General features: G+C 40.0%; 3 protein-coding genes and 1 long non-coding RNA gene across 7 annotated transcripts in view; 2 read left to right on the forward strand and 2 right to left on the reverse strand.

Annotated features, from left to right (window-relative positions):
* The window catches only part of mtus2b (microtubule associated tumor suppressor candidate 2b), a 29,614-nt gene extending 22,625 nt beyond the window's left edge, over positions 1-6,989 (forward strand). The window contains exons 8-15 of one of the 2 annotated variants that reach the window (XM_034701586.1): positions 415-481; positions 914-1,128; positions 2,243-2,348; positions 2,433-2,506; positions 2,588-2,686; positions 2,791-2,910; positions 3,166-3,263; positions 4,519-6,989. In XM_034701586.1, coding sequence (XP_034557477.1) covers positions 415-481; positions 914-1,128; positions 2,243-2,348; positions 2,433-2,506; positions 2,588-2,686; positions 2,791-2,910; positions 3,166-3,263; positions 4,519-4,726 — 987 coding nt within the window. In that variant the 3' untranslated portion in view covers positions 4,727-6,989. Of the gene's footprint in view, positions 1-414; positions 482-913; positions 1,129-2,242; positions 2,349-2,432; positions 2,507-2,587; positions 2,687-2,790; positions 2,911-3,162; positions 3,264-4,518 lie in introns of both variants that reach the window. The other variant, XM_034701585.1, reaches the window with a different exon arrangement.
* Positions 6,990-7,004: 15 nt separating this feature from the next.
* Positions 7,005-10,769, reverse strand: stoml3a (stomatin (EPB72)-like 3a). Its single transcript, XM_034701614.1, has 7 exons — positions 10,697-10,769; positions 9,288-9,346; positions 9,084-9,156; positions 8,712-8,794; positions 8,373-8,576; positions 7,539-7,673; positions 7,005-7,424 (listed from the first exon to the last, which is right to left on the reverse strand). Exons 1-7 carry the CDS (start codon positions 10,767-10,769, stop codon positions 7,233-7,235), a joined length of 819 nt encoding a protein of 272 aa, XP_034557505.1. The 3' UTR covers positions 7,005-7,232.
* Positions 10,770-14,987: 4,218 nt separating this feature from the next.
* Positions 14,988-19,592, reverse strand: slc25a15a (solute carrier family 25 member 15a). Of its 2 annotated transcripts, none has more exons than XM_034700280.1 (7): positions 19,422-19,592; positions 18,934-18,992; positions 18,105-18,363; positions 17,269-17,409; positions 17,007-17,182; positions 16,763-16,921; positions 14,988-15,314 (listed from the first exon to the last, which is right to left on the reverse strand). In XM_034700280.1, the coding sequence occupies exons 2-7, from the start codon at positions 18,974-18,976 to the stop codon at positions 15,193-15,195; spliced, it is 900 nt and encodes a 299-aa protein (XP_034556171.1). In that variant the 5' UTR covers positions 18,977-18,992; positions 19,422-19,592; the 3' UTR covers positions 14,988-15,192. The 2 variants fall into 2 exon arrangements, with proteins under 2 accessions (XP_034556171.1, XP_034556170.1); XM_034700279.1 differs by having other exon boundaries at positions 19,230-19,591.
* Positions 16,586-17,718, forward strand: LOC117824814. 2 transcript variants are annotated; one of them, XR_004633720.1, is made up of 2 exons: positions 16,586-16,979; positions 17,325-17,718. It is a non-coding gene; the product is annotated as an uncharacterized LOC117824814 (long non-coding RNA). The 2 variants fall into 2 exon arrangements; XR_004633721.1 differs by having other exon boundaries at positions 16,586-16,947.
* Positions 19,593-20,381: the final 789 nt, after the last annotated feature.

Raw genomic sequence — 20,381 nt, forward strand, 5'->3', positions numbered from 1 at the left:
AATATTAGTCCTTCCAAGAGAAGTGATGGATTAGAGTCAGTGTATGAACCCAAAATATTTAAATATCATAGACTAAAGAATGCCCTTGCTAGTGCAATAAAACACCCTTGCATTTTGTAACAACCTAGCCACACTGCACTTGATTTTTTGTCTTGTTACAGCTAAACATTATCAAGATTTAAAGGGATATTTCATTTTTTTAAGGGGGTTTGCATGAGTTACATGTCAGAAGTAATTGTACTAGTATTCTGATACTAATGCAGATTCTGTCGTGTAACTCTTTTCCTCAGCATCTGAAATCTGAGCGAAACTGTCACATCTCTTTCCCTCCAAATCCTACAGTAATACTGTGGGTTTCTCAGATATCGTTGTCGAGTTCAGAGGTGTTCACTGCTATCTGTGTTTGCATTTCAGAGCGAGAGTGCCTTTGTGAAGGAGAGGGAACTGTCCCTGGAGCTCGCCAGGATCAGGGATGAAGTGGGTAGGTGGGATACAGCTTGACAGAAATGGCACCACAGGGAGCAGAGAAAGCAGTGCGTCATTCACTGCTTACTGTATATCATGTATTATACAGTGCATGAGAAAGGGGGCGAGGGAGACCTGGAAACACTCTGCTGAAGGCACACAGTAAACCACACACTGTGGAGAAATGCCTATCAACCTATAAGAAGTAATACACAGAGGAGACAAATCTAATGCATAACAAACACAAGGATTTGTGTGTGTGTTCATACTGATATATTCCACCTCATATATTAACATACAGTTCAAATTCAATGATACTTTGTGAGTCACCAAATAAGTGGAGGTTAAATGCTCTCCATTTGTAAACAGAATTGCTTTTCTAGAAATTAGTTCATGACCTCAATTTGAATCTAATGAAGCAAACCGAAGCTCTTTCTTTCTGTTGCAGCTTTCAGTGTTGCACACTGGGAGAAACTGCAGCAGGAGAAGGGGGAACAGGAGCGTCGTTTCGAGGCGGAGCTGCAGGGACTGCGGGCGAAGCAGCAAAGGGAGCTGGGAGCACTGGAGGAGCGGCTGAAGGCCCAGCACACGGCGGAGGCCAAAAGCCTGCAGGCCGAACACCGAGGAGAGCTAGAGGAGCTACGATTCAAACAGCAGGAGCAGGTGTGTGAGTGTGTGAGAGTGTGAAGATACGTATTGTTTATCTGCACTTGTTTAAAGCTCCTGTGAGGAGTTTTTGCCAGATAACAAAACAGATCTACTAAAGCAAACAAGACCATCAACACAAAGACTGAGTATCTCTATTCAGTTATTTTAGATGTCTGAAACTGATCGCATGGGGAAGATGTCAGTCAAAGTGACAACACACTGCTGAAACAGGCTTCTTTTTCCATTTCCCATGGCTAGATTACACATTTGAGTGTTGAAATAAAGCAGGGTGAGATTTTTTTGTTAAAAAACACTTCCCCCGCATCCATCCATCCATTATCCCTTTCGGGGTCACGGGGGGCTGGAGCCTATCCCAGCTGACTTCGGGCAGAAGGCAGAGTACACCTTGGACAGGTCGCCAACCTATCACAGGACAAACATGGAAAGACAGAGAACCATTCATGCACACACTCACACCTAAAGGCAATTTAGTGTAACCAATTAACCTGGAGAGCATGTGTTTGGACTGTGGGAGGAAGCCAGAGTGCCCGGAGAGAACCCACACATGCACGGGGAGAACATGCAAACTCCACACAGAAAGGCACCTGCCCGACCGGGGACTTGAACCAGTCACCTTCCTGCTGTGAGGCAACAGTGCTACCCCTTGCACCAACGTGCAGACCTTCCCCCACATGTCCAGGCCAAAAACAAAAAAGAAAAAATATGTACTGCTTTGTCCACAGGGGGTGCTAAACTCAACACAAAATAAAAGTTCCTTAGAGGAGCTTTAAACAATTCAATAAGTATTAATTTTCCGATGAAAGCGACTAGATTACATGATTACATGGCAGCTATTTTTGTTTTTGCCTTTCTCCCTTTCCATATTAACGGTTTACTTGCATACATCCATAACAGGCTTAGATGTGATTGGATGACAGTACTTCTACCACTATCTGAAAGAGGATGCATCTGACATAAAAACCTTGTCCCTCAGCTTCAGATCTTACAATCATTCACAGACATCTGTGTTTAGAAATTATGAATGTGTGTTTGTGAAACGTGATACAGTAAGGATTTTTTACTTCAATTTATTTATCACACACTGTCACTGTTGAACTCTTGACCTCAGCTTGAGGAGATGAGTGAGAACCATGAGGCATCTTTGATTGAGATGGAGACGGCTCACAACGACACACTGGCCACTCTGCAGGAGGAACATGCCAGGACTGTGAAGAGTGAGTAAACATATAAAAGCTCTCCTGTCCTCACTGACTCTGCTTCAGGTCCAGGGAGAGTTAATGTGTTATTTGTTGTGACAGATCTGAAGATGGCCCACGAGCAGCAGACAAAGTCTCTGGAAGAAGAGTTTGAAAAGATCAGACTGTCCCTGCAGGTAAACAGAACTACTCAAAGATAAATGCTGCATGCAGTGAGAGATAATAATTAACATGTTGATAACTGTGTGGTCACAAAGGATCAGGTGGACACGCTGACGTTTCAGAACCGTAGCCTCAGAGATCGAGCAAAGCGCTTTGAAGAAGCTCTGCGCAGGAGCACAGATGAGCAGATAGTGGTAAGTGCTGCGTCACACATTACAGGACCAGAGCTATAAAAAGCATTTTGTTTATTGAGTTAAGAATGATCAAGGTTTTCACTGATTTCATCTGCTGTTGCTAGGATGCTTTGGCGCCATATAAACACATCGAGGAGGACCTGAAGAGTCTGAAAGAAGTGCTGGAGATGAAGAATCAACAAATTCATCAACAGGATCTGAAGATCACAGAGCTGGAGAAAATAGTAGGCTTCAAATTTCTGCTCTTGTTCAGTTATAAAGGAGACCTTCAGCTTGTTTAACCCTCTTAAAAGATAGTGAACCCACAAGCTGATTACTAGACAGCATCAAAGCATGAAGAGGGGCCCCTATGCAGCCCTCTTACGTTAAAGGAGAAAGTCTCCACTGTAGACCCACAGTATCAAACACACGGCGTCTTGTGTTTCCATGTTATTTAAAGAATTTAATGTTGTGCGTCTTCCTCCTGTGTTTTTGAGCAGGCTGAAAAGAATGTGTACCTGGAGGAGAGACTGCAGGTGTTGCAGCAACAGAACGAAGACCTGAAGGAACGAATTGACAAGAATGTTGCCGTGTCCAGGTCAGTTAAGTTTCAAACTCATGAAGATTTAAAGGTGACATATTATGCTCTTTTTATCAAAATATATTGGTCTAAGAGGTCCCAAAACATATCTTTAAAGTTTATTGCTTAAAAAACACTTTGAAATCAGATTTTGGTATGCCTGAAAAACCCTCTTTTTCAGCCCTGCTCAGAACAGGCTGTTTTATGTGTCTGTGCCTTTAAATGAGTATGAGCTCTCTGACCACGCCCCCTCAGGAAGTGGATGTGCCCTCGGCTGTCCAGCATGTTGATCTAATGTTTACATGTTGGCTGAATATACACGGCTGCTCACAGACCCACGTTACTTCAACCCTCTGAATCTGATCCAGAATCTGATCCTGACGGAGAGGCGCCTGCAGCAGGACCTTTCTGAACAATTGGTCACAGATTTTGTGTTTCTTGTTGTTTTATTTGTCAGTATGTCGACGTGTGTCTTGGTACACACCTACTAACATGTAGCTATGCTAACTAGCGCTACCACTTTTCCATGAAAAATAAAAATCATCTGCTAGATCTTCAAATCTGCAGACGTGGGGACTAAAACCGACCTTTGTGTTTATTAAGACAGCCTACAACTAGCATGCCTCCCTCCTAAGCTCCTTGTTAGCACACATGTGTGCAGGTAATGAAAAACGGAGGAGGGGTTGAGTTGTATTTTATACAGTCTATGGGCTGAACAAGCTCCGAGCTCTGACTTCCGTTACAGACCGGATGACGTTGTGACGTATGAAAAACACTGAAAACTGAAACAGCTCGTTTCAGCACACATTTACAGAAAGGTGGAGAAATCAGAACAGGGGCAGAATGCATTTTTTCATCTTTGGGGGGTTTGTAGACATGCCAGGGACACATATTTCAGGTAGAGAACCATTAAAAAGTTGATTTTGCATGATATGTCACCTTTAAAACCTGGTTCAGAGAGACTTGGACACATTTTAAAAAGTAGGTGCTGAACCAGAAATTCTGCAGCCAAAATGCATCATCTTCATATTTACAAATACATTTTTTCAAATGTTTTTCAGCATGAGTGTGTGGTTTTCTGGACATGTTACCTATACACAGCATAAAGTAGTATCATCCCAAGATCAAGGGTCAATAATCATAGGATTACTGGGCCAGAGAGATCATAATAAAATTGCTAGATACATAAAAGTTCCTGACTTCTGCCTTTAAATAAATTCAGAAGCTACAAATTATACTTTTTTTTTTACTGTCTGATTGTTTTGTTTTTTAGGCAACTCTCCGAGGATAACGCCAACCTGCAGGTTAATGTGGAGAAGGAGAGCAACGAGAAAAAGCGTCTGAGTCGCACCAACGAGGAGCTGCTGTGGCGCCTTCAGACCGGAGAGCTCAGCCCTCACATGTCCCCCAGCTCCTCACCCCTCCATCGGCCCCTCTCTGGACCCGGCTCCCCCGCCCGCCCACACTCCTACCATCAATGACACTCTCCTCGGAAGCTCCTGTATCAGACGCTGACTTTTATCTGGCATTTTATAACTTTGAATGTTATTCTCAGTGACAAAGAATGGATCTTACTCTTAAGAAGTTGGACGGACACACATCAGGTTGTTTCTTGGGAAAATGCTGCTCATTCTTGTGATGCATTCGCAAAGTTCAAGCCCAGGAATTTTAACGTCAAACTGAAAGAAATGTATTACTGATCAAGAAGGGACTTCTCTGCGCTCCTCTTTTTTCTACCCACCCTGAACGCCCCGCAAACAGATGAGCTGTGATGCTGCAGCAGATGAAGGATCCGGTCATTGTAGACTTCAGAGAGCAGGATCAGAGTTACTGTGCCTCATTTCAATGTTTTCACCTCCATGTACAGTACATCAACACCTTCTCATCCAGCGCTCAGGATGATGGATGTGTGAGACAACCAAACATAAAAAGTGCAACAACCATTACAAGAAGCGCCTTCTCCTGTCCATTTGTTACCCACCAGCAACGTCTATCAAGGCATGGGCAATACAAATCTACCTACAATGAGTAACTCTCCAAGTGTGGACTCTTCTCTGGGCTGGTTTTATCTGTCATGATCTGGAGTGTATGTCCATCTAACCTCAAACATACATCCTACTGTCTACTCAAGCCCCTGAAGATCAGTGATGACCTGAAATGTAAAATCTCAACAACACAACATCTCATGAATCCATTGAACTGCCAACAAAGTGTAATTACAATATCAATAATAACCTGTTAAAACTGTACATGTATTGCTCTCTTAAAAGCATGATCTGTCTTCCAGCTCTAATGAATATTATTTAAGGATTACCTTAGGTGTAGTTTCCTCTGATTTCTAGTAAAACTGCAGGATTTCCCTAAAGGACAACAAGAAACTAATCATTGTGTTTCACACTTAGGATTTTCTATGTGCGGTGACGCCCTCACCGTCAGTCAGAGTAGAAATAAGAACATTTCCCCCAAAAAAATCAAAGTGCAGAGTCTGCAGAAAAAACACCAAAGTGGAAATCATGAAACACAGCATTTTATCATGTACTGTAGCTGATGGAAGTCTGCAGCTCAGTGCTGCAGAATCAGCCATAAACGGTGCAAACATTGCCGTTCCTTTCAAAAATCAAACCCACCTGTTCATTCTGACTTCTTTGTAAAGTTTCACATCTTTCACTTTTTTTTATTTTTATTTTGAAGTGTACCTTATCGTCGCTCTTGCAGCTGACTTGGATTGCTGATGTTTCCTCCATTGATGATTGTTTTCTGTTTTTGAACTTGACCACAAAAACGTGATTGGCTAATGTGATGGACAACTGAATGACGATCTCACTGACTCATGCTAGCTCCAACAGACTTTTGGCTAAACTCTAAATCTAGTTTAAGATTCATCCAAATGAGTAAGAACATCCTGCAAACCTTCAAACTGTTACCTCATGTCTCATTGTGGAGAATAATCTCAGGTGTTGAGGAGAAGAAACTGCCATAACTTTTTTCTTTTTTTTAAATGATTGTACTTTTTGAGTTCTTACTTTGCTCATGTTTACATAACCGGTCAGCTCAACTGTCTGATATCATTTCTTATAAATAATTTGGATGTAGATAATGTTAACCTATATTACAGAGCATAGTGCAGTCAACACATATATACATATAGAATGAAGCTATACTGCTTTATTATAGCACTCTGCTGTAATGATCGGCTCCCTCAGACACACACAATGTGGTAAACAGCTCAAACAGGGATTTGTTTGCAGCAGAACAACAAGCAGGTTCTATTTAACATGATGGACTTCATGGAAACAAAGTGGAAAAGACATTTCTCTCCGTCAGGTTCTCTGATTGCACTGAGTGTCTCTGTGTCCTGTGGACATGATCTCATTAACTGAATGTTTGTTGAACACTAGAATAAGAGCTTTTGTTTACAGTTTATGTCCAACGTGGGAGAAGGATGTCGTGTCACGTGATGTCTTTACTTCTGCTCATTGTTTACGGGACTTCTGTTCTTATGATCCTGCTCACTGTTTCACAACTTCTGGATGAGTTTATATGAAAGCATGTCTTTATAATGTCGTTGTGCATTATTTTTGTTTACATTTCTTGTGCATAACATTTATTTATTTATTTGTTTTGTGTCCTACTCAAGAACTGCACCTGTAGCTTAGCTGGTTAAATTATTGTGATCAGTGATGAGACACTAACGTCTAAATGTTGCACTTTGTATTTAAGTATTAAATCACAATAAGAAAATAAGTATACAAATGTGACTTCTTGTGTGTATATATCTTTTAATATATAATAATATTGTTCTATATTTTCTTTTCTTGTATACAATGACATGAAGCTCCTGTAAAAATAGAAAGCTTTTCTAAAAAGTAATAGTGTGGTGCAGAGTGCAGGTCAGCAGAACACACAGAAGCTCATAGCTGTTACACTGTATACAAACAATAATAGTGTAAATATGATTTTAAAAAGACCTTATTGGAACTCCTGGCATCACTTTTTCTGCATAAAGCACTGTATCATGTCTATCGGCAGGGGAAATATGATGGTGGAGTTCTTCTCGGCTGCGATGGTGTTGAGGGTCTGCAGGTATCTCAGCTGCAGAGCAGATGGCGCCTCAGCGATAACCAGAGAGGCTTCTTTCAGAGCCCGCGAGGCCTTCATCTCTCCCTCTGCAGAAATGATCTGAAACACAGATAAACGTTCACTTTTTCAGTACCTGTCCCCGCTGCATCCTGTCTTTATCACAGTTAGAGTGCGTCAGGATAAGACTCAATAGTCATCGAGCGTCCTCTCCACCTTGGCTCTGGCCTCCCTGCTGGCCTCGGCTTCTGCTGCCATGGCTCTCTGCAGCTGCTGAGGCAACTTCACATCCTTTATCTCCACACGCTCCACCTTGATGCCCCATGGGTCAGTGGCTTCATCTAGAGATGCCTGCAAGGACATAAAAGTAATCACATAAGTCTCACAAAACCAAGGCTGGCTTTGTAAATCATTTATATTCAGTCAAGAAATCCACTGAAGACTCCAGCTCAGACTCATCACTCTTGTCACTACTGTTTAACAAAATCACATATCACTTTTATCCAAACAATCTGTGACAGCTGGTTTAAAAAGAACAATGAAGACATGGATATTTTTTCAGTGGGTGTAGACTAAATAGGGGTAATAAGAGAGTGAATATTGGACATGCTTGTGCAAAGGCAAATATTTGCTGACACATTTGTCAATGTCAAATTATTTTGTGATTTTTCTGCCCCCTAATGGCCAAAAATAACAACCAAGCAAGGTTAACCTGCAAGTCAAAGCTTTTCTATTGAAGTTCTTAGGACAATGGTGTGCACATGAACTTTGTCTTTGTCTTATGTAAAACAGTTCCTCCAGGTTTTCTGTACTGCTAACGGCTTCACAAACATCATGCAGCAGGTCTTAGCCTAACTAGTCTTTGAACATCAAATAGAGACACATATTTGACTTCTTTGTAGTTCAAGAAACAATACAAATAATGTAAGGATTTTTAGATAATCTATTCATTTTTAGTTTCTTAACAAATGCTTTAACTATTATGAAATGTAACATTATCACTCCTCTCCCATCCTCCAGGCCCATTATCAGCACACATTATCTCCTCACTTGCATACTGAGTGATATTCCCTCTCTGTCAGACAGCAGCTCTGCCAGGTTTTTGGTGCCGAGTACATTCCTCAGGGTGGTCTGAGCCAGCAGGCGTGTAGATGTGTGTGCGTTGGACACATTAGCCACAGATGAGATGGGGCAGTTTATGCGAAAGTACACCACGCCGTCCACACTCACTGTCACCGAGTCTTTGGTCAGGATCTGCAAAGTAAAAAAAAAACTGCTTTTTGATGCTGTCACTATTTTCATCAAGTTTGTATGAATAACAGGAGCATTTAGTGTGATAGGAGAAGCACAAATAATATCTTTAAATTAGAAAGTAATGCTTAAAATGACCTCTTGTGGAGGGATGTCAAAGGACACAGTTCTCAGATCGACCTTCACAAAGTTATCAGTGCAGGGCAGGACGAAGAAAAGTCCTGGAAGGAAACAAACACTCTTTTATTTTGTATCCTTCAGAGTCTAAATGTGACGTGGCAATCTGTTTGAAGCATCCTCTAGTCTACTGTAAAATGTCTCATTGACTAGGACAGAATGAGATAAGACAAATTACAAGCAGGAGTCCCTCCTGTGATATTCTGTGTTTGCAGAAGTTTAAGAAAAGTTTAGAACTTTATAAGCAGAAAGTCTGAGTAAGAAAACCAGTAACTTATTAATTTTTGCCCATCACAGCATGTACTCATGTATTTAAATTAGGAGTCAACAAACCTGGTCCTTTTGGTTTCCTGTCTGATATCCGTCCCAGTCTGAAAATGACGGCTCGCTCGTACTCCTTCACTATCTGGGCGTTAGAATCAGACACACAGAGAGCAAAGAGACTGTTAATCATTGTCACATTTGTAATGTTGATACATCATTGAGCTAAACAGTGAATGATGCTGTACTCTCTCATAAACAGGGGCGTGTACAGACCTTTTTGACCTCAATGGCTGAACTGGGCAGGGGTGGCAGGAGGTATGTGAGCACAGACACTACTCAATGACATTTATTCTCCCTTTCCAACTCCACTCATCATATCTACTTTAATTACTGACATAAATGTTACCAAAATATGCTTTTTTTCTGTGTTTAATTTTTATAATCTTCAATCAGCTCGTTAGCTTAAACCCTGAAAAACTTAAATTAATCATTTTTTTAAAAAGTAAATCTTAAAGGTTATCTCATTGGGACCTGGGGTCTAATTTTCTGTCTTGAAAGACTTATCTCAAAAAAAGTTTTTTGTCAAAAATCACACTTTGAAGTATCAAAATAGAGAAATATACCAAATTCAAATGCAAACAGGCTGTTTGTAGCTTTTTGGACATTCCTGCACTCAGCATGCCAATTGCCTGCCCCCTCAAAACTTGCGACATCTGTGGCACTGTGCTGTGTGATAAAACTGCACATTTTAGAGTGGCCTTTTATTGTGGCCAGCCTAAGGCGCACCTGTGCAATAATCATGCTGTGTAATCAGCATCTTGATATGCCACACCTGTGAGGTTGATGGATTACCTTGGCAAAGGAGAAGTGCTCACTAACACAGATTTAGACACATTTGTGAACAATATTTGAGAGAGATAGGTCTTTTGTGTACATAGAAAAAGTCTTAGATCTTTGAGTTCAGCTCATGAGAAATGGGAGCAAAAACAAAAGGGTTGCATTTATATTGTTGTGCAGTGTAGTTAATTTTAACATAGGCAATAACCGATCATAATTTAAAGTTTGGGGAGGCCACTAGGGTGCCCCTGCATAAATAAAAGTCCAAACATGGTCACCTTGAAGAGTAACTAACCCCCACTCACTCTGCAAAAAGGCCTTCCAGGGGAGGTGACTGAATGATTTTTGGCTGAGTTCAACATAAACAATGCCTTGCAAAAGTATTCACCCCCCTTGAACTTTTCCACATTTTGTCTTGTTCCAAGCAAAAACTTAAATTTATTTTATTGGGATTTTATGTGATAGACCAACACAAAGTAGCACAGAATTGTGAAGTGGAAGGAAAATGATACACAGTGTTCACAATGTTTTACAAATAAAAATCTGAAAATTGTGGCATGCATACGTATTCAACCCCCTTTATCCTGATACCTATAAATAAAACCCAGTGCAACCAACTGCCTTCAGAAGTCACCTCATTAGTAAATAGAGTCCACCTGTGCGTACTTCACTCTAAGTATAAATATTGCTGTTCTGTGAAAGCCTCAGAGATGTTAGAGAACATCAGTGAACCAACAGCATCATGAAGACTTAGGAACATACCAGACAGGTTGGGGATGAAGTTGTGGAGAAATTTAAAGCAGGGTTAGGTTATTAAAACATATCCCAAGCTTTGAATATCTCACGTTCAAGACTTGCAGCTGTAATTGCAGCGATAGGTGGATCAAGAAAGTATTGACTCAGGGGGGATGAATACATCGGCACACGCCACACTTTTCAGATTTGTATCTGTAAAAAATCATGAACATCATGTATCATTTTCCTTCCACTTCTAATTTATGTGCTAATTTGTGTTGGTCTGTGACATAAAATCCCAATAAAATAAATCTAAGTTTGTGCTTGGAACGTGACAAAATGTGGAAAAGTCCAAGGGGTATGAATTCTTTTGCAAGGCACTGTTTATGAATGAAATAACTACATTTCTGTGTCCCACATGTAAACTCTTAAAAAGTGGACTGATGACTGTCCAAGTGTTTTCTGACTCGTCATTGATTAATGAGGAAAGCACTTAAAAAGTCTGTATACTGCTTTGTACATAAATGTTACCTTAACACACATGAACAATGTGAGGGGGAAAGTCGCTGCTACAAAGAGGAGGGAAATAAGGACCAACATCCAACCGAAACATCCCAGTCTGCTTGAGCTTTTATCTGCAAGAGAGAGAGAGAGAGAGAGAGAGAGAGAGAGAGAGAGAGAGAGAGAGAGAGAGAGAGAGAGAGAGAGAGAGAGAGATAAATCACTGTTGGAGAGAGAGGTGAAGGATTTTGCATAATTTCCATGGTACCTCTGTTCAGCACTTGAGAGCGTTTCAAAGCAATAACAGAGATTGTTGTATTTATTTTGTTCACACAATTAAACAGTAATATGATCCAGTGGGACTGAACCTTTTATTCAACATGACTCAATACAGTCATGCAGCAGAGCCTCCATACAGTAGAGGATCCAAACATCTCATGTGTCACCAGATTTAATTAATCTCAGAGGGAAGTCACGATAGTTCAACCTGAGTCATGACGTGTTGTGTAAAGCTACATGACTATTAATACACTGTTTGTGAAAATGCTTTTACTGTGAAGTATTGAGCCATAGAGGAACAAAGTGTCCATCATCTGTAATGTAAAGAATATTTTTCTACAAGCTTTTCTAATCAAGAAGTCTAAAACATTTTTAAAGAATCAACCAATTACATGAGGCTTTTCTTCACGGCAACAGAACCTTTTAATTCAGCAGTATCCAAACTACAGGAAGACTTAACCCTGTAAGACCCAAATATAGAAATACTTGAGAAAAAAAAAAATTCACTGCTCATATGTTTTTGAAGGGGGGCTCTTTTACAGAAATTAAAGGGTTTTTAAAATTTTGATGTTTTAGTAAGTTTTTAGGGACATGTTGTAATATTGCAACCTATGAACACATTGACCACCCAATTGCAATGCAGGGTGAAACAATAGGACCCATTGACTATGTAAATGTGGTCTTTAAAAAAAAAAACTTTGTTGATTTTGTTTTTTAAGAATATGATGTTGTAATTTTACAACAGTGGGTCTTACAGGGATAAATAATGAATACACTCAGGAGAGTGTTGCTTTGCATTTCCACACATTCTTTAAAATGTGTATTTGCTTAAACACATCCATAGTTTTCCCTTTCCAAAGGAGGACTGGTGAGCACCACGTCAGCCAATCAGGATAATGGATCATTAATAATTCTGTAGTTCAGATAGAGGGTTTCTGATGGCCTGATCTAGTTAAGACCGGTATGAGAGGTCATGTAGTTTAGATAAAACAAGCTATTTTTTATTTAAACAAACATCACATGTATGATCAATATTTTCAATTAGCTTATAGAATTTATTTCCTGCTTTAGATGTCTTTTTTTTTGTTAAAAAAAATGTTTTTCTTCTTCAAAAGGAGTTCAGTGAGAAAACACACCTGACACCCAAACAGAATCTATCATCCTCAGCATGTTCACCCCGAATAATTCACAGTTCCCTCCCAGGTGAGCAAATTGTTAAACATGTAAAAGCTTGTACAAAAAAAACACATGATTGCTTGTTTGAAAAGATTATAAATGTATATTTACCTTCCACATTTTCTTCGCCGCTGATCTGAAATTTTCCCTGTGTAACCATGTCAGCAGTGCTGGACGTTGTTGAGATCATTAGTGAGCGTGTTGTAGGTACGATGGAGCAGGGCTGCTCTTGTTTACCTGTCGGTTGTCTCTAAGGGGTGTGGGCTGTCCTTCTCCCTCATCACCTCCTGCTTTCATAATCCTCACACACATACACACACACACACATACATACACACAAACCACCCAGGTGTGTGACTATTGGACTCACCTTGTGGCAGCCAACAGGTAACATGAACCAAACAGCCTACTTCATGACTCCAGCATTGGAAATCTTGAAGTTTAGCTCGTGTTCTTGCACATGGAGGTATTATGCAAAGATGTTGAGTAGTCTGACACCTGTTGAGTGCAGGTTATGAATAAACAATGAGAGGCATCCAAGTCTGGAAACCTGAGAGCCGTGCAGGTACAAGAAGATGTGATCGTGATCATGTCTCTCCTTAATTCATGAAGGAAGTTTATCCACATTTACAGTTTGAAAACCAACATGTATTTCAATGTATGTGAAACAGAAAACAGAAAAACACAAACAAAGCATGTGTGATTTCAATTTACCAGAGAAAATAAAACTTGGTCTGTTTCATATCAACCACAGTGTCTTTAAGGTACGTGCAACTGGAGTCAAAATTCAAGCCACTTAAAGAGACAATCACATTTGAGTTAGAAACACTTTGACTTATTGAGTCATACTAACCAGCAGGGGGGCTGCTTGCTACCATCATTTCTCAGAAAGGTCCCGTTTATAGAAAGTCACATGATTCTCTGGCACATGACACTCCCATCACTGCCGTACATGGGGACATGGATCTAGTTTTTTAAAACTCACACTGTAGAGGCGCCTTCTGGCCTTTACTGCTGAAACTGATTGATTTAAAATGTATTACTGATGACTGTCATTTTAAGTTTCTTTTAAAAGGAGATGAAGTTATTCTAAGCAGAAGACTCCTTTCTCCTTTTTGGCAGGACACATGCTTAATTACTCATCTTTCCTAGCAGTCGCAGCTTTCAATATTTCCATAAACTCTGAAGATTGACGTTCTTCTGCTTTCTTTTATTTTAAAATTTGGAAAGCTAGATGATCTATTTTTTATCCTAAATTTCTTTTTGAATTGGGTTGCTGGTGGCCTAGCGGTCTAAGCACCCCATGTACAGAGGCTGCAGTCCTCGTCGCAGGGGTCGTCGGTTCGATTCCCGGCCAGTCGACCATTTCCTGCATGTCTTCCCCCACTCTCTACTCCCCACACTTCCTGTCTCTCTTCAGCTGTACTATCTAATAAAGGCAAAAAGGCCAAAAACATAACTTTAAAAAAATAATAATAATAAATAAAATTTTGAACTAAAATCCCCTTTTGAGGAATATGGTTTCAAATCTACTTTTCTAAAATAAATGTAAATAAAAATCATTTTTCACTTTGGTTTGGCGTTAGGCAGCAAGGGAAGGACCCAAATGCAGAATAAACCAGCAGACTGGAGCACTTTAACCGGCTTAATGCCAGGAGTTTGTGGTTGATGGTGACTGAGCAAACAAAAGGCCTGAAGGTCATGGGGCCTGAAATCTGCATCAACTGACAGGAAATGAAAATAACTGTAAGAGAAACACAGGACAGTGTACGTTTTTTTTTTTTAACTGTTATCGATCAGTCAGATAAGAAACATTTTCTCTGCACACGTGTTCACCTTCTGACTTTTAACTTTTAAGCTTAACTTGTTTTTTCCTAGTTTTTCAATATTTTGGAAATACAAAATGTACAACTTATCTAGCTAAAGTGAAAGGACACATGCTTAATAACTCATCTTTCCTAGCAGTCGCAGCTCTCAAGTATTTCAATAAAACTCTAAAAATTGACTTTCTTCTGCTTTCTTTTATTTTACAATTTGGAAAGCTAGATGATCTATTTTATCCCAAACTTCTTTTTGAACTAAAATCCCCTTTTGAGGAATATGGTTTCAAATCTACTTTTCTAAATTAATGTAAATAAAAATCCTTTTTTCACTTTGGTTTGGCGTCAGGCAGCAAGAATGCAGAAGAAACCAGCAGCCTGGAGCACTTTAACCGTCTTAATGCCAGGATGTTACAGATGGTGACTGAGCAAACAAAAGGTCTGAAGGTCATGAGGCCTGAAATCGGCATCAACTGACAGGAAATGAAAGCAACGATAAGAGAAAGACAAATGTAGCTTATCTAGCTAAAGTGAAAGATGGGAAACGATGACCACACAGCTGAGTCACCACATTTCTTCTCAAAGGTAAATTTGTGTTACACAGAAAAGTCCGAACAACATGACGACTTGTTCAAGTTTCAAACTTTATTCAATATAATCATAGACAGTGCAGCTCAGAGGAATTGTAGAATACAGCTTAGTTTTTAGGTCACAACAATTAAACATGATCAAAATGTGTCAGAAAAACTCTCAGGTCTCAGTTCTAAAGTAAAAAAAGACAATGCAATACTTCAGCAGGGTACTTAGACGAAGTGTAAACATCCTCCACATCAGACTCCTGCTTTCTTCATCATGAAGTCGCGGCTGACCTCATAAGCCAGGAAGAGAGCTCCGTTGGCAGGGAAGGTGCGTATCATGGTCGGAGTCAGGCCAGAGTAGAGAGCAGTGATCCCTGAGGGATGACAGAGAGTCAAACAGCTACACACACTGTTCCCAAAAGAGTAGTCAAGTCTGCAGCTCAGGATGATTAGCAACACAATGCACAGTGTGTTAAAGTCACGTCAGCTGTGGTGCATTTAAGGGTTGACTTATATGGCTAGTTTTGTTTTTACTCAGGTTTTATTCTAAGAGGAAGTTAAAGGAAGTTCAGGCTGAACCTCAGTTAACCTTAAATGTCTCATTTGCTGAAACCTTTGATGCTGATGGAAACTGAATTTGTCCCAAGCTTGAAGCTTCCTGTAAATTAACATCTCATCGGGGCCACTTCATACACTTCTACAGATATCAGACCTGATATATTCAGCATTACTCAGATTGATCCTGTATCTGTAACTCCCCATCATGCCAGCAGATGGAGCATCATGTGTTGCATAGCATGCACACAGAGAATAGATGACTAGTTAAAGTCAACCAAATGTGTAAAAGAGGATCACACTAGTTATTTCAAGTAACCTAGAGTACAATATCTACAGGTTACAGAGAACAGTCTACTTTATACTCTATTATCAGCTCTGTAGAGATGACTTGTTGGAACCTTATTAATCTATGAGCTGCTTTTTTATGATCTGAGCATGACAGCACAACCTCATTATTAAATATGTAGTTAATCGGACAAAGAGTACTATTAGTAATACAATATCTAAAGATCTATACAAGCAGTCATACTAATACACATTTCTATTTTGCCTTTAAACCTTTCTCGTCTCCCCCTCTAAAGACTTTAACTTGAACTGACACTTGAATGCCACTCATCCAGTGTTTTCAGTTAAACTCAAACATCAACCTCTTTTAAGAATTCTAGTTTAACTGCCTTTTCAGCACGTTGTAATATGACAAATATTTGTTATTTTTAAGCTGAGCCTCTTTCTGTGATGACTTGCTTTTGTTTAGTTTTGTATTTTCTTAGTTTTTTATTCTGTCTTTGAATTCTTGTTTTTATTTTGTACATTTTTCTTGTGTTTCATGTTATGTTTCCTCCCTGTCTGATTTAGTTATACATTATCCTTATGTCTTTATTATGTTTATTAGTAATCCATGTCTTGTGTGTGTGTTTGTGTGTGTGTGTGTATTTTCACTTGTGTTTCTCAGTCTAGTCTATTGTGTTTCCTGTTTTATTTGTAGTTCTTAATCCCTGTGTGTCCAGTTTAGTTTTACTTCCTGTCCTTGTGTGTTTCCCTCCATTGTGATTACCTCATTAGTTTCACCTGTGTCCGCACCTGTTGATCATTACCTAGTGTGTATTTAGTCTCTGTGTGTTTAGTGTCTATGTAGCGCTCTCTTTCTTTCAGTGCAGACACCTTAAAGACATTAAAGGGTCAAATAAATGTCTTCTTTTTTTTACTGAGCTGTGACCATACTCAATGGAAAATTCCAGTTCAAAACTGTACATTAATTTCTTACCCTCAGTGCGCAAGACTCCCATGAAGGTTTTCCTGAAGCCCATTTGTCTCCCGGCTAAAGAGTGCACCTGGATCCTGGACTTCACACAGTCGATAGGATAGACCACCATCCAGAGACAAGCTCCCCCAAATCCACCACTGAACATCAGAGGAAGAATGCCTGCAAAGACCGAGAGTGTTTGTGAGGTTGGATCCATTTTACAAAAATGTGTCATTCAGTACGTATTTAAATGATATAACCATACCAATGTGTTCTTTGTCCGTGCCCATGTACTGTGCAAATTTAGAGCGGCACAGCTCATAGGCCCCAAAGAAGCAGAAGTAACCTGGTATCTCCCTCACAATGGTGGATGAGAGTCCTTGGTAGAAACCCAGGGGACCATTAGTCTTCAACACCGTCTTTACGACTGACCACACTGTGCTGAAAACACAAAACACATAATCAAAATGTTGTTTTAAACCAAACATCTTCTGATGGTTGAAGTGTCTCTCTGTGGTCCCACTAACCTTTTCTGTCCGCTCACCACTTTGCCGCTTGCTTCCATTTCGTGCATGGCCTGCAGGCGACACTTCACCAGCTCGGTGGGGCAAATGGCCATGGCTGAGAAGATGGAGGCCAAAGAGCCGGAGGAGGCCTTCTGGAGATCACTGATGAAGAGTAGCAGAACAAAAACACAATGTAAGGTTTTCAGTGTGTAACAGAGGGCAGTCAGGATGTTTACATGTTCAGACAATAACACGAATCCTCTTCTAAAATGAATAATATCAGGAAACAAGTGTTCTCCTCACATGACATGTCAATCTGTTTCTCTTTTACTTTCACCCACAAAGTGCAAAGTGAGATCTTGGACCGTTGAAATCAACACCTAGTTTGTGTTTACACTCTGAGGCGAGACAGCCCTCATTTGGCTTCAGAAAAATAATGATTTTACATGAAATAAAAGCATGAAAGATAAGTACAGATATCAAGGGTTCACTGTCATTCTGACAAAACCCCCAAACGCCTGACCAGCTCAGTTTGATATGATGCACATGAATCAAAGTTATGCCCACAGTTAGTGGACGGAGTTCAAAAAGGGGAACTTCTTCTTGTGGAGAGAAGAAGAACAAAATGAAGGCAAGCAGGAGATCAAAATTAAAAAATGTCAACATAAGCAGAAACTAAATAAAACCACAGCAGTTCCTAGAAGTCAGACTGGAACTGAGCCAAAGATGTTCATCCCCAGTTCATAGAAACATTTGTCATGTCCCACTAACCGGATTTGTCTAAACTCTTTCCCCACAGCTGTGATGTATAAGATGATGCTTACAAAAGTAATTTAAATCAAAAGTCAGCATCAAACCTGAGACTGGACCCTTTCTCCTTCTTGCACAAAAAGCGGACCACATCCTGGCAGAGACCGTAACTCAAGAAGAGCACGGCGTTCTCGCTGATGTTGGCTATGAGGGCTGGGGTTGTGCCTTTGTAGAGACCACGCACCCCCACCTGCCTGAAGGTGGAGGTGAAGCAGTGGATGAAGCCGCGGTACACGGTAGGGAATGTCTGCATCTTCACCTTTGTGGTGTCGAATGGCTGACCGCTCAGCACACATGCTGTACCACCTGAGGAGAGATTACAACAGGTGAATTACTGTGATTCATAAAGAAACATCAATCTGTAGTTACTCATCAGAGCAGAAGTGACCAGTTTGAACTCTTTACTTTCACATTCTCTCAGGTACAGTACTGTAAAACACAAAACAGTGAGAGAGATTTTAACTCCAGAATTGCATCCAGAAAGGATTTTGACTGTTGCAGATAACTTAAAAATGTAGTACCCACAGACTAGTGCAGCTGACCTCAAGACTTCAGATGACTAACAGCTAACTTTCTCTTACAGTAAACGGAAGGGCAGGGTCATTTTGGGCAATTTTCCAAGACTTAATCTCATTACTGTGTGGTTCAGTGGTCACCTTTTGATTTTAACTCTCAAACACCCAGTTTTTAAGTAGGACTCTTCAATCATTGAAAAGAAAGTGTGAGAAAATATTTTCCCACAAAAAAGTGAATAGAGAAAGAGGCAACATTAAAAGAGGACCAGAAATATTCTGCACAAACACTGTTTTACCTGGACAATGCAACTTTTAAAAAAGAGATAGATAGATAGATCATGTAAATTCATATTTTACTCACCTACTGCCCCAGCTGCGAAGTCGATAATTGGCTGGATCGCCATAATGATTCAAAAGATGCTGTAAACAGGAAAACAACAGGAACAAGTGTTGCATCAAATATAATAAAGATAAGCAACACATATGGAATGATCTCTTCAGAAACGAATACAAATGTGAAAGTGCAGGTGAAAAAGTCGACACAGAAGTCTAAACAAATAAATAAGAAACTACACAACAACCACTCAAGTCTTGATCTTAAGGACGCAAAGCTAAAAGATGTCTATTCAGTGTAATCCAGACTCATTCCATGCTCACCTTTGATCTCGTGAGTCTGCTCGCCCTCAGCTTAAACTTTGTATCTTTTCACAAGCAGATACTGATAAGACGTGGATTGCTCTGCAGACTGTCTGTATAAAACATATCTGCATCTCAGCAAACACACAGACTCGCCTACATCCTTCCACGTAATGGTTTCGAAATGAGCATCAGTTCTCAAAATGAAACTTAATTTTTTTTAAGGGAACATGTATGGTAAGTCAAAATTCCCTTTAAATAAAGCCATGTCCGGGGTTCGAAGTAGTGCCTGACTGTGAGTTACTTCCGTTTTCTTTGCAACGTCTTATGAAATATGTCGGAAGATTGCAACAGATTTTCCTTGCTGCGCCTTTACGCACCTGGAGCGCAACCCAAGTTTTATCCAAGCCACACAACAGAAGCCTTGACTGTACCGGAAACATGTCCCAAAATAAAGCAGCAAGGGAAGAGGTTTAGTGTTATAACATTAGAGTCTGTACAGTTGATAATTTTGATGTAATTGCTGTGTTAACACTCTTCTGATGTTTGCTTACACAGCAGAGGATGTATTTTATATTCCCTGAATTATTACATTTAAAATCACCCGGAAATGTGTTTTAATTTGAAATTGATAACTTCCCGTAAAGATATGTTGTTTTTTGTTTTTAATTGACATTAAAAAAAATCTTATTCCCTTAGTTACATGTTATTACAAAGGTGCTTATTTGCAGTGTTTCAGATACATCATTAAAAAAGTGATCTGCCGTGCGTATTCGTGTGATTTCAGGATTTGTCATGTGCTGGCGAGATAAATGCGGAAGAGATGAGACGCCAGCTGTTTCTGTTTGTAACACCAGACAGTGGCCACAAGATGGCAGTAAGGTTCTTAGTAGACCTGGGACTCCCAAAACTTTCCAGTCCCAGAAACCACTAAGAGCAGCCTCTCAGCTGAAAACAGTAACAGCTCTGTGGAGGACTAGGGAGCTTCTTTCTTCTTGTGTCTGTTATTCAGATCTTTTCAGAATCTTCTCTGTACAACTCTCTTATTATTTTTCAGATTATAAGATAGGGTCCTGTTAATCTCTGTTGTACCCCTTCTTATGTATAATTCTCTTTGATGCTCGTTTAAGGATTTGTATCAACTCTTATGTAACAGAAATATTTGTACTAAAC

The sequence above is a fragment of the Notolabrus celidotus genome, chromosome 14 (genome assembly GCF_009762535.1).
Source record: "Notolabrus celidotus isolate fNotCel1 chromosome 14, fNotCel1.pri, whole genome shotgun sequence".
Classification (NCBI taxonomy): Eukaryota; Metazoa; Chordata; class Actinopteri; order Labriformes; family Labridae; genus Notolabrus; species Notolabrus celidotus.

What these genes read in the sequence shown, in the direction of transcription:
- stoml3a (XM_034701614.1), bottom strand. Translation starts at nt 10,769, where the DNA reads ATGTATTCATCCCCCCTGAGTCAATACTTTCTTGATCCACCTATCGCT. An exon ending in TACAGCTGCAAGTCTTGAAC is followed by an intron (nt 9,347 to 10,696) that starts GTGAGATATTCA and finishes GTCATTGAGTAG; the next exon opens with TGTCTGTGCTCACATACCTC. An exon ending in CAGGAAACCAAAAGGACCAG is followed by an intron (nt 8,795 to 9,083) that starts GTTTGTTGACTC and finishes GTTTCCTTCCAG; the next exon opens with GACTTTTCTTCGTCCTGCCC.
- slc25a15a (XM_034700280.1), bottom strand. Translation starts at nt 18,976, where the DNA reads ATGGCGATCCAGCCAATTATCGACTTCGCAGCTGGGGCAGTAG. An exon ending in GAGAAAGGGTCCAGTCTCAG is followed by an intron (nt 17,410 to 18,104) that starts GTTTGATGCTGA and finishes ACTCTTCATCAG; the next exon opens with TGATCTCCAGAAGGCCTCCT. An exon ending in GGGAGTCTTGCGCACTGAGG is followed by an intron (nt 15,315 to 16,762) that starts GTAAGAAATTAA and finishes GTCATCCCTCAG; the next exon opens with GGATCACTGCTCTCTACTCT.